The sequence below is a fragment of the Triticum urartu genome, chromosome 5 (genome assembly GCF_003073215.2).
Source record: "Triticum urartu cultivar G1812 chromosome 5, Tu2.1, whole genome shotgun sequence".
NCBI classification, from domain to species: Eukaryota; Viridiplantae; Streptophyta; class Magnoliopsida; order Poales; family Poaceae; genus Triticum; species Triticum urartu.
In genome coordinates, this window is record NC_053026.1 from 449,459,381 (window position 1) to 449,473,045 (window position 13,665).

At 49.1% G+C, this 13,665-nt stretch overlaps 1 protein-coding gene across 1 annotated transcript; it reads left to right on the forward strand.

Annotated features, from left to right (window-relative positions):
* The first annotated feature begins 2,133 nt into the window (after positions 1–2,133).
* Positions 2,134–4,703, forward strand: LOC125509690 (tonoplast dicarboxylate transporter-like). Its single transcript, XM_048674714.1, has 6 exons — positions 2,134–2,705; positions 2,794–3,280; positions 3,439–3,482; positions 3,567–3,662; positions 3,751–4,261; positions 4,441–4,703. Exons 1-6 carry the CDS (start codon positions 2,250–2,252, stop codon positions 4,473–4,475), a joined length of 1,629 nt encoding a protein of 542 aa, XP_048530671.1. The 5' UTR covers positions 2,134–2,249; the 3' UTR covers positions 4,476–4,703.
* Positions 4,704–13,665: the final 8,962 nt, after the last annotated feature.

Sequence of the window (13,665 nt, forward strand, 5' to 3'; positions counted from 1 at the left end):
AAGTATACAAAGCATATTTATTGTTCTCTAAACTCACCAATGATTTTTCTCCTTCTTCAAAGGTTTTTCTCATATGAGTTATCAAGAGACGATAATCATTATATGTTGCATCATTTTTTTCTTATTATTTTTCCCACTGGGTTTAAAGGAGTTTTAGCAACATATCTACACTATTCTCCTCATATTTTTCCCACAGAGTTTTTGGAGAAGACTTTAATAATTATACAAGGATTTCTCAAGATGAAGATGATGAACATTCTCAAGGGCGGCCATATATTAGGAGTCTATCAAGATGATGCATACTCACCTAGTGAAGCATAGATTAGGAGGAGTGTTAAGGATTAATTAAATTCTAATAATCCATGCTTAGGTCGGTTGTGTAGATGAGCAACCGCTAGTTACCGCCTATGTAGTTACCGCCTTGTAACAGGGGTATAAATACCCTACTATTCAATCAATAAAATAAGAAGTTCATTCTCTCAATCATTTTTACTTTCACAGTACCGACGATCGGGCCGACGTCGACCGCTAGCGGCGCCGACCGGCGAGCTGGATCCTTGAGCAGCGGCAGACTGCCGACGTGTCATGCGCCTGGCGTCGTCGGGGCATCCTAGCTGGAACTCACAAATACAACTTCTGTAGAACCGTGAGTGCTACTGAGACACAGATGGATCGATCAACCTTCTGTTTCCATCTTGTCGACGCGCCTGCAAAGACATATCAGGCGTTCGGTTTGAATTGAAGCCCGGACAGAGGATACCTGCAGTACGTCTACGTGACATGATAAGGCGGCAGCGCATGCATTAGTCGCTACCATCCGTGCTCCTATGTACGTGGCTTAATTTGATTGAAATAAAATAAGGTTCGATCCTACCTAGGCTCCTAGTGTACGTGAAGCTCCTAACGTGTACGGTACGGATCAGCATTGGTGGAACAGCTCGCTCGTTCGATCGCTCACGAAGTCACGATAGGACAGCAGCTGCTCGCGAGACGCTACGCGACGTGATTCGCCGGTACAGTTCGGCTTGCTGATCGCAGACACTACTACCGCCTGAAAGAAGAAAGATTCGACGAGCCCCAATACAAACACGGGAATCCCAGCGAGACGCCGACGGGCTAAGCGAGCCGGCCTGCGCGGATCGGGAAACATGGCCCTTCCGGGCGGTGGCGCGACGTCCCACCCCGGCGACAGCGGTCGCGTCTTGCCCGGATCAGCCAGCAATAATGCCGATCGGGCACTCGTACGGGCCAATGATGAGTAATCGCAATTGCGACAGGGACCAACTCCAGGTACCACGCTTGACGCGGTTGCATCCCGGGGAGGCGCCACCCGCGGCGGCGCACCTGCCATTGCCGGCGTGCATTGATCCAGGCGGGCTCGTCCAGACGCCGCCGGTGCCGAGGGTCACGGCGGCGGCAGGACCTGTCACAGGGAGAAATTTCAGCGCGGGGCACGTCATGGCGTGCGCGGCAAATACAAAATTGCTCGGTCGTGTTGACCGTTGAGTATGTCGACGTGTCTGGCGGCTGGATAAGAGCGCGCGCGCCGTGCAGCTCCATGCCCGTCGCCGTCAGCGTCGGGGGCTCGGACGGCCGACCGCCGCCAGGTCGCCACGTCCGACCACCAACCGCGGCCAGCTCTTGGGCTGCCCATGAGCTGGTTCCACGGGGGGCGCGATCGTACGTGGCACGGGCCAGGGGTGCACGTCAGCGTCCACGGCCGCCCCGGCAGGAGCGGTTCTAGCCCCGCGATCGTGCCTATCTGGACGCCACATCGATCCACATGCGTCAATCATTACTGCAATCTTTCTGAAGTAGAAGTGTTGTTTGAGCGGTGTGGAACTTCGATTTGGGGATAGCCATGAAAATGGTCACGCAGGACAAGTAATTCGAGTAGTATGTATTTCTGTATGTATCTGACGTGGCGGCGTGATACGACTTGTCAGAGCTGAAGCTTCTCTCGCCCGGTCGCTCGGACACTTGGACCTGCCGCTTGCATGCATTATTTGCTTTCGTTTTCGAACTTGTCTGGCCATGCATTTTTCAACACAGTAAAAATCACGAGGCGAACTCGCGTGCCAAGTTTCCAGTCGAACAGCAGTGTCGTGTTCCCGCGCCTATAAGAACATCCAAACTTTTTGGACACCACATCACACCTCAAGAAGCAACCAAGAACGCGCGCGGCTGGCTGCAGATCATCGACGGCGGAAGGAAAGCAACCCATAACGATCTCTTCTATCCGACCGGCCATGGACCCGCGGTGCGGCGGCCACTGGGAGAGCTCCTCGGAGGACGTGACGAGGTCGCTGCTGCCCCTGCACGACATCACGGCGGACGGCGACGCCCGCCGCTCCTCCTGCCCGCCGCTCGTCGCGTCGCTGCTCGCCAACGGGTACCTGTCGATCGCGGCCGGCCCGCTGGCCGCCGCGCTGATCTGCGCGCTCGTCGACCTGGGCCCCGAGCACGCCGCGGCGCGCAACATGCTGGGCGTGCTGGCGTGGGTGTTCATCTGGTGGATCACCGACGCCGTGCCGCTGGCCGTCGCGTCCATGGCGCCGCTCTTCCTCTTCCCCGTCTTCGGCGTCTCCTCCGCCGACGCCGTCGCCAAGTCCTACATGGACGACGTCATCTCCCTCGTCCTCGGCAGCTTCATCCTCGCCCTCGCCATCGAGCACTACAACATCCACCGCCGCCTGGCGCTCAACGTACGCACGTTCATCATGGAGTAGCACCGCGCGACTGACTGATTCTTTCACACTAGTACTGTACTGACATCGTGCGGCGGGCGCGCAGATCACGTCGCTCTTCTGCGGGGACCCGGTGAAGCCGGCGCTGCTGCTGCTGGGCATCTGCGGCACCACCATGTTCATCAGCATGTGGATCCACAACACGCCCTGCACCGTCATGATGATGCCCGTGGCCACGGGGATCCTGCAGAGGCTCCCCGGCGACGCGGCCGCCGGCGCCGACGCGCGCGAGTTCAGGCGCTTCTCCAAGGCGGTGGTGCTCGGCGTCGTGTACGCTTCGGCGATCGGCGGGATGGCCACGCTGACGGGAACGGGCGCCAACATCATCCTGGTGGGGATGTGGTCCACCTACTTCCCGGAGCAGGAGCCCATCACCTTCAGCTCCTGGATGTCCTTCGGCCTCCCCATGTCGCTCCTGCTCTTCGCCGCGCTCTGGGCCACGCTCTGCCTCATGTACTGCTCCAGCAACACCGGCACGGCGCTCTCCGCTTACCTTGACCGCACCCATCTCAGGAGGGAGCTCAGCTTGCTTGGTACGTCATCTTTCTTGCTCTCTCTCTCTCTCTCTGTCTCTCTCTGCACTTTGAATTTTGGACGAACTCTTGGTCAAACATTTGGACTGTTGGCAACCGTTCAAGTTTGATTCCAGCGTTTAGTTATCTGATCGGGATCTTCATTCAATTGGTGCCAGGTCCAATGGCTTTTGCAGAGAAGATGGTTCTTGCCGTTTTCGGGGTAAGTTTGTACATTTTCAATCAGTAAAAAGTTCAATGTTATTGCAGCAGAACTGAATGGATCAATGGCTGCTGATTCACGCAGGGCCTGATTGTCCTGTGGATGACGAGGAGCATCACAGACGACATCCCCGGGTGGTCCGTCCTCTTCCACGGCAATGTCGGCGATGGAACGGTCACTGTAAGCATCGCGCAAACTTCCGATCAATCCTCAGGAACAAGCTGTCACACGAGCTCACGGCACACCTATATACCTGGGCGCAATGCAGATCATGATGGCGACGCTGCTCTTCATAATCCCGAGCGGCAAGAGCGACGGCGAGAAGCTCATGGACTGGGCCAAGTGCCGGAGGCTGCAGTGGCACATCGTCCTCCTCCTCGGCGCGGGGTTCGCCATCGCCGACGGCTTCAAGACGAGCGGCCTGACGGACATCCTCGCCGGGTGGCTGGGATTCCTGCGGGGCGCGCCGGCGCTGGCCGTCGCGCCCGTAGCGTGCGTCTTCAGCGGCCTCATCACCGAGTTTACCTCCGACGACGCCACCACCACGCTGGTGCTGCCGCTGCTGGCGGAGCTGGGCAGGAGCATCGGCGTGCACCCGCTGCTGCTCATGGTGCCCGGCGCCGTCGGCGCGCAGCTCTCCTACCTGCTGCCCACCGGGTCGCCCGGCAACTCCGTCGGCTTCAGCACCGGGTACGTCACCATCAAGGACATGGTGGTCACCGGCATGCCCATCAAGATCGTCGGCGTTGCCGCTCTCACGCTCCTGCTGCCAACGCTAGGTAATTTTACTGCTTGCTTATTACAGCTCCTGCGCATCCAGGAATTCAGATTCTGGAATAAGATAATCTACAGAGCTACTCCCTCTGTCTCATAATATAAGAATGTTTTCAACACTAGTGAAGTACTTTCTACTCTTGCTTTGTTACTGAATCCTGGTTCTTCCCTTGATTTGATGCAGGTGTTGCGGTTTTTGGCATGGATCAGAAGGTATAGGAACGTACTACCGAAAATTCAGTTGGATTTTTTGAACATTTCAATTTGTAGACCGTAGGTCACTAGTAGTATCTAGTAGGAGGATATTGAGGTTGTTGTACAGTGTATAGTCAGTGTCATTGCCTCATGAAGGATATGGGGTGGTCATATTCTTTTCTGTATCTATATTATCTAATTTGTATCGAGCGGTTCCATTTCCATGTGAATATACTGAAATCATCTGGTGCACATTTTCTGAAACCACAAGGGAGAGTTGGGATGTACATCACCGGCAAACTGTAATTGGGTTGGGAATGGCCAGATGTCAGTCGTTTGAAAAATGAATTTGGATCGATGCGTTTCAACCGTTGAATGGAAAATAAACGACAGATTGCTTCTTCTACCTTCATACGTCTTCTTCTTACACCCTCTAAATGTGACACCGGCTGAACCGCCGCCTCGCCCTCCCCGGGGCCACCCCCACCGTCGGTCTTCCCGCGCCCCCGGCCATCCCTCTAGGCCCCTCCTGCATCGGTCGAGTTTTTTCTCTGGCGAAGCCCCACACCACCGTCCCCATCCTAAACTTTAAGATAGATAGTGGGGTAGCCCTCCAGCGAGCCCCTTCCCTCTCTTTTATCCCCTCCGGCCTTTCTCTGACGAATTTCTTCGGGAATCTCAAGATCGACTGACCCATTAGTTAAAGTCAGTCGATTGACATTTAGCTAATGTGAATTGGGTTATATATAAGCAGCTCCATGACCATGATGATGATAAGCATATGAGGAGCAGGATAGTATGATTGCCACTCCATAACCAATTGCATGATGAATAGCAAGCCGCAGAACGTCCCAAGCATTGCCTTTATTATTGACACATTTCCCTGTCATCTTATCACTCTCGGTGATGATGGACAAGAACATTCGACACGACATCCTGCTGCATTAAGCTGGTAGTAGTAGTTGATAAGAATGATCTCCTCAGAAAAAGATACAACAGCAATACTAATCCCATCCCCTCGGCAAGGGAACACCTGCTGATCGACAAGAATGGGTTTTGTGGGTAGCAAAATGGTTGAAACCCCGGAATGGGTCGGGCCTCTCACGAAAGTAAAACCATGACTCTCGCGGAAGAAAAAAGAAGAAGAAAAAATGCGGGTTTTTTCGTTTCCGAGGAGGCACGGTCGTGACTCTCGTGAAAGAACACCCGTGCCTCTCGCGGAAACAAAACTGTGACTCTTGCGAAAGGAAAAAATTAGAAAACACGTTTTTAAAAATGTTTGTAACACTTTTTTTAAATTGTAACATTCAAGACAAATCTTCATGTCATTTTTAAAAATGTTTGTAACACTTACAAATGTTCACATTTCCTTTGAAAATAAAATGCTCAATGAGTACTTTAGAAATGCTCAATGTGCATTTCACGAATGTTCAGTGTGTATTTCGAAACTATTCTACGTGTATCAAAAAAATATTGAACATGTATTTGAAAAACATTTAATATGTATTCAGAAATGCCGGCATGTATTCAGAAAACTAGACATGTGTTTAGAAAAGGAAAAAAAGAATAGAAAAAAGGAAAATCGAAAGAAAATAGATAAAACACATAGAAAACATGCAAAAGGAGAGAAACGGTTAGAACCTTCCTAAAACCGGCGAAAAATTTGTTAAACCGCTCCCCGGCAGATTTCAAAACCAGACGTTATTGGACCGACACACAACGGGAGCGCTAGTTGTTGCTGCGGGGACAAACTATCACATTCATAAGCCAGCTAGCCACCGATTCATCACATTGCTTGTACTAAGTATGGTTATGGTCATGGAGCGAGAGAGGATTGATCGTTGATCAAGCTACTTACCAATCGCCCTCTTCGATTCACATGATTTCTAGAACACGGGAGTAGAAAAAACACAGAAATATAGTGTCATTCTAGTAGCATTGGCCATTTTCCATAGGTTCCTCCACATTTTATCAATTGGTAATGCTAGAGACATAAATAATCATGGATAGTTATAAGGATAGTATCCTTCAATTTAGGATAAGATAATCTGTATTAGTCTCTAATCAGAATAGTGTCTTGCTAGTGAGGGGCCTCTACAATACTATGTGCTTTGAATGTTAGTTTGAATATTCTCCAAACTGTTGTTAATCAATGTCCTTTCTTCTATTTTTTTGGTATTAATGTGTGTCCCTCTCGACAGATAAAATCATATATTTTTAAGTAGGTGGACGATATGTTTTTCGGTCAAGCTGGTCAACTGCACCAAAAAGGAACGTCGGTAACTAACATACACGACTAGTTATGCACTCAGATTTGCTATGAAAAATACTTATATCTCCTTATATTTTAATACTCCGCCAATTCTAAAATATATTTTATGAAATCTCCCATGAGTATATTTTGATCGTTAATCTTTTGTATGAACATGTAACAACAATGCAATTGCCTTAGATCACTCGTTGTCACTAAACAAAAGAAATGCTTATGTCACTTAGCAACTGATGTTCCCGTTGTGCACCTTTTTATGCTTTGTATGTTTGAACACAAGGCTTCTGTTTCATAGTAAATACAATTTCACATACTTATGATACAACACCTTGTCCAGAAGTCCAATTCTTAGATTTTAGTATTTATTATAGGTAATTTAAATGGTTTTGGACAAATCTAATAGCACAATTACTATCAGCCAAATATGAATAATATTTTATTGGAAACAAAATAACGAATTATGATTGCATACTTTCTAGAATATTGTGTATTCCAGATATCTACATGTGCATACAAATATATATGAAAAGGTTCAGCAACTTGAAACATAACTCTTGCTTGGTGTTCCAAATCATTTCATTTATATTTTAAATAACAGTAGGAATTATTTCATAATAGAATTTACCCCCAAAACAAATTCCTTTAATGCCATTTTCAAACTCTGAGTTGCCTCTGTTGCACTAAAACTAATTCAAACAATTTTTTACTAAAGTAGGAAATCAATGTTGACTAAATTTTTTAAGTGCTCTTCCTAAAAATCACTAAAGTAGGAAATCTTTAACATAATGTACCCCGCAGCTTTGTTCAATTGGTACAGTCAACAGTGGGTTTCGTTTAATTGATCAGGAGTAGGAGATCTTGGTGTTAGACCAAAAATTCAGTTATGTCGTCGTCCAAAAATTGCTAATCTGATGTCACAGTAGCCACTATCTACCACGCACCATACAGAAGCACATCAGGCAACCGAACTAGCAGCAGCAGCCAATTCACACTAGCAGGATCATTGGCTGTACCAACAAAATCACACTAAGCATTGACAGTACCAACAACATTGTCAGCACCATACAAAATTGTTTCACACTAGAGCAGTTCACACTAGAGCAGTACACACGAGAGAGGAGACAGAGAGACGAGGAACTCACCGGCGTCAGGCGGTGAGGGCGGGGCGGAGTCGGGGGACGGCGGCGCCGGCGGCGAGGCGTGGAGGGGTCGGAGTTGGAGGAGGGAGACAGCCGGCGGCGCGCTTGGGTGGGGTGGGGGAAAACCTAACAGAGGGGCCGAGCGAGCGTGAGAGAGAGAGGGGCCAAAAATTCAGTGCTTCTTCAGAGAAGGGGAGAGGAGGTCAAGGACGACGACGATGGCGGCGTAGCAGCGGGTGGGGCGGCGGCGGGTGGGGCAGGAGGCCGAAGGCGATGGACGGGCGGAGGAGGAGGGGGGCTTACGGGTGGAGGAGACCGGGCGGCGGCGTAGTGGGTCGGCGGCGAGGACCGAGACGGCGAGGCGGGGCGCGGGGGTCGTCGGAGCGGGTGTGGAGCGAGAGGGAGAAGTGGAGGGAGGGACGAAGGAATTGGGCGAATTAGCTAGGGGGAAGATTACTAATGGCGCACCTCCTGACGGTGCGCCATTAGCTAGGAGAAAAAAACTTAGTAATGACGCACACTAGTAATGGCGCACTGTCTACATGATGCGCCATTAGTATGTTTGAAAAAAAAATATTACTAATGGTGCATCATGTATCTGGTACGTCATTAATGTCTTCCACCCTAATAGCGCACCTGCACATGGTGCGTCACTACTATATTGTAATGACGCAGCACATGTCAGATGCGTCATTAGTATTCATTTCATCTATAGCCCTTTTTCTAGCAGCGAAGGATAAAACACGCGCTAATGACGCCCTGCTCCAGTTTACCTGCAGCCGATGGACGGAAACTCGGCAGAGTGATCCGTAGCCACCCACGGACTCTCGTTCCAAGCTGCCGTGTGCAGTTCGCAGAGTTGCAGAGGTGATGAGATCCTTTGGGCTTTGCCACCCCCACCCGGTACTACGTACGTAGCCAAGTTGTTCGCTGTTGATTTGGCCTGTGCGTGCGTGCGGTCGCCTCCGCTCCGGTGATGTGTTGTGGTTCCGGGCGCGCGACGACCCGCGGCAGGCCGCATCCGGCCGGCGTAGTCCGGTCCAGCCGTCCAGGAGGTTGCGATTCGGACTTGTCGTACGTAACGTCGCCCGAGTTATTGTACCGACGATCGGGCCGACGTCGACCGCTAGCGGTGCCGACCGGCGAGCTGGATCCTTGAGCAGGAGCAGACCACCGACGTGCCATGCGCCTGGCGTCGTGGAGGCATCCTAAAACTCACACGTACAGCTCCTGTAGAAGCATTGATCGAGCTTCTGTTTCCATCTTGTCGACGCGCCTGCAAAGACATACCAGGCGTTGGGTTCGAATTGAAGCCCGGACAGGGGATACCTGCACTGCGTCTACGTGACAGGATAAGGCGGCACTCGCGCATGCATCAGTCGCTACCATAGCCCCGGATCGTGGCAACTGGGCATGACAGCGGCACACCAAATCAATCACTGAATATTCAGTGCACGTGTACGGATCATGTGTACATGTTCATGCTACTACTCCTACTACTAGTTGAACAGATCAAGGCGTGAAGCTCCTAGCGTGTACGGATCAGCATTGGTGCAACAAGAGAAAGACAGCTCGTTGGATCGGTTGCTGATGATACGACGGCAGCTGGATACTCGCGAGACGCTACGCGACGTGATTCGCCGGTACAGTTCGGCTTGCTGATCGCAGCTCCTACCGCCTGAAAGAAGAAAGATTCGACGAGCCCCAATACAAACACGGGAATCCCAGCGAGATGCCGACGGGCTAAGCGAGCCGGCCTGCCCCGGCGGTGGCGCGACGGGCCGCCCCGGCGAGAGCGGTCGCGTCTTGCCCGGATCAGCCAGCTCCAGGTAACGCACGCACTTGACGGTTGCATCCCGGGGAGGCGCCACCCGCCATTGCGGGCGTGCATTGACAGGGAAACGAGATCGATTTTTACCCTTCTCACGTTCCCCCCGGCGGCCGGGCCCGTCCGATCAAGAGGCCGCCGGCGCCGAGGGTCACGGCGGCGGCAGGACCTGTCACGGGGAGAAATTTCTGCGCGGGGCACGTCATGGCGTGCGCGGCAAATGTACAAAATTGCTCGATCGTGTTGACCGTTGAGTATGTCGACATGTCTGGCCTCCCTGGATAAGAACTGCATGCCCGTCGCCGTCAGCGTCGGGGGCTCGGGCGGCCGGCGGCCGGCAGGTCGCCACGTCCGACCACCAACCGCGGCCACCTCTTGGGCTGCTCATGAGCTGGTTCCGTGGGGGGCGCGAACGTGGCACGGGCCAGTGACGGGGTGGCATCATCGCCGCCAGCGTTCAGCCAGGGGTGCACGTCAGCGTCCACGCCCGCCCCGGCAGGAGTCTTATCCGGTTCTCGCCCGGCGATCGTGCCTATCTGGACGCCACATCGATCGACAGCGTTACATGCGTCAATCATTACTAGCACACGTTTTTTAACCAGTGGTGCTTCTATATTTTTTGGAAGATCGGTACGATCTTTTTGAAGTTTTTTTAGTGGTATGGGGTTTTGATTTGAGGATAGCCATGAAAACGGTCACGTGGGATTAGGGATGAAAATGGAGTGGAAACTTTCCGTTTGTCCGGAGCAAAAATGGAAACGGAGAGGAAATATGAAAACGGAAACGGAAATTTGCAAAACGGAAGTGGAAATGGAATTTTTTATGCGGAAACGGGAACAAAAACAAAACAATGTTTTTCGGTGAAACATGCATGAAAACGAAACTTTCAGTTTCCATGGATATAGAATTTTTATTTTTATTATAGACCTATAGCTGCTTTACAGTGACACAATTAGTAGAATGGATCTAAGGCCCAACTTCTACTACCACACATGTACTCAACTTGACCCTATATGCAATTGTCCGATACTACTACAATACTACGTGAAGTTGCTAAGATGATATTATTTTGTAGCCATGTTAACAACTTATTAAATTTGTTTGGTTTTCTGTGTATTTCTTTGTGATTCAAGGGTTTTAAAGTTTCGATCAATGCCTATCTCTGTTTACATATCCGATTTGTATTCGCTCTGTGTCCGTTTCTGGTAGTATCTGTTTCCATATTCATTTTCGGAATTTCTGTATTCTGTGAAAACAAATATGATAGCACCCAATTTCGTTCGCTCCCCCCCCCCCCCCCCCCCCCCCCACACACACACACAAAAAAAAAAAAATTTGAGATTGAATCTTTTTTCCTCCATCCTTTTTTCCTTGGCAGAATCAAATTGACCATTTATCTAGTGTGGATCTAATTGTGGAGTGTCTTTTATCGGGCACTCGGCGGCAAACACATCATTTGCCTAGTGCCACATATAAAATGGTAGGCAAAGCCATGGCCCGTGTCTCTTCTCGTTGCAAGTAACGATGTTGTGACAGAGTTTGCTGAGTACCGTCTGCTCGGGTCTTGTCATCCAACTTGTTACCCCGTCCGCCAATCATTAGCATGTTACGCGGCGTATAAAGGGAAAAGTTGCATGCAACAATAAATGAGAGCTTCTAAACGCGTCCGCGGACATATAAGGGTCTAAATTAGCCCAGACCGACCTACGCATGGGGAGAAGACCTTTCCGATCAGCTCGCTCGCTCGGCTCATGCACGATGGTCATGTCGTGCGGCTACGCGTATATTCCTCACCCGCTCCAGACTACTAGCTGCGTGCGTCACCAAGTAGGTACGTCCTAGCTGGAGGTAGTCCTCTCCTCCACTTTGTGCGTCTTCGTCAACGTACGAATCGAATTCTTTACCAACTTCACCAAAGTACTTGCACATGCCAAGCACATATCTATTCCCTAACCGCCCAGGTAACCTTCATCATCATCGTCATCATCGATTCATATGGGATGGCCTGAGCCAGATGAGATTGTCTCATTATGCATAAAGCTCTCGGATCATGGGCGGCGGTGATGGGTGTGTGCCATGCAAGGACCATTGGTAGGAGTTTATTTTTTTGGTAAAGATTGTCACTTCTTTTCACGAGCCAACGATTCTAACCACTCCTAACAAACGAGACCCAACCTTTGGTTTAATTGGTTGAAAGTTAATGAAAAATGGACCCCATTAGACTTTAGCTTTTTTTTGAAGAATTGAATATTTTCAACCCTTTTCCAAATCGGCAGAAATAGAAATAGCATTATCACATGTATGTTAATACTTGACTTCAAGAAAAAACATTCTTTACCAAGGCTATATAATAGTATTATTGGCCCCAAGAAGCAAGATTGATACCAAGTCATGTTCAACTGTTTCAAAGAAATTCGAAAATTCATATATGGACAGAACGAAAAACACGAGTAAGCCCTGATGGAAATTCAAGATAAATCCCTAAGGAAATGTTGTAGGTTTACCTCTCCTCTTTAAAATTAACCGTACCTTTGTGAAACTTTATTGGTTCAAGTTTTGCGATGAATGTGTTCATATCTCTCACTTTGACCAATGGTAGGAGGGGTAAGGAGTGTTGACGGAGGATGGCACACAACTTATGAGGCGTGAGGGCGGCTACTGGACAAGGAGGAGGGTAGGCATGGCTACCCTGGGTCGGGCCGAGTCTGTGGGAGGGAGTGCGAAAAGAGGAAGTGGGCTCCGGGGTGGGGCAGGGTCGGATGTGGCCGCGTGGAGTTGCATGACACACCCACAGAACTTTAGGCATCAGACCTAGGGATGCCAAAAAGAATTTGTGCTCCACGACTTGCTTGAGAGCTCGGACGACCCGCCAAATTAATATTGTGTTCTTTAAAATAGCCACCAATAGATCGAGAGTTTCCTTCTACCCCAATTTTTATATTCTGTCCTTCGATCGTACGCCCTCGCGTCCAACCTGCTCAAACCCAACGGCGCACAAATATGCCCCCCTCCCCCCCCACGCTATTCTTCTTCAACGCTAATCCACCCTCTCCCCCGCGTCTCTCTTGCAACCCTAGCTCCGCCTTGCCTTCCTGACTGATGGCCCATCTTGACATATTTATGATCTTGCCGATGCCTCCCAAAATATATCATGCCCCGCTGGGATTGTCCTCTATGAAACTTCGCGTTTGAATAGAATTTCTCGCAAAAATATGCTCTTATGTTGTAGCTATCTTAGAAAACACACCTCATTCCGCGTTTGTTCATTATTTATTACTAGTAAGCATGCACGTGCAATGCACGTATATTATAAAATAATAAAGTATCGTCATACAATGAAAAGTATGCCTATTCAGAAGTGCAGGACAAAAAATCTCACGTGAATCATAAAATTTAACATCCAAAGACCAAAAGATTAACAAATTGAAAGAAGTCGACTTCAAAAAACAAATATGAAAGAATCTTATACTCGCTCCGATTCAAATTAGTTGTCGTTCAAACTAATATACATGGTAGGGAGTAATCTGTTTATAAAACTATCAAAATAATCATGAGAATTTTTTCTAAAGTCTTCTGACTATGTAAAAAAATACTCTCTTCGTTTCGAATTACTCGTTATAGAAATGGATGTATTTAGATGTATTCGGAACGAAGGGAGTAGCACGTACATAGTCAAACAGGACATGTGAGTTAAGAAAACGAATTAGACAACGTCCCACTCTAATAACATGAACCAAATGACCGAAAAGGCTATTTTGATATAATAATAATAATAATAATAATAATAATAATAATAATAATAATAATAATAATAAAAGAATAAGAAAGTGGACAGCGCCGGACGTTGTATCTGTATTACTTTTTGTTGAGCGGCTTATTTGTGTACTGTATTCCTTTTTTTATTGAGAATATGTACTGTATTCCTTTAATCAAAGTGAAACGCTATCGATCCACCTGAAAAAAAAGCTATCCATCGGG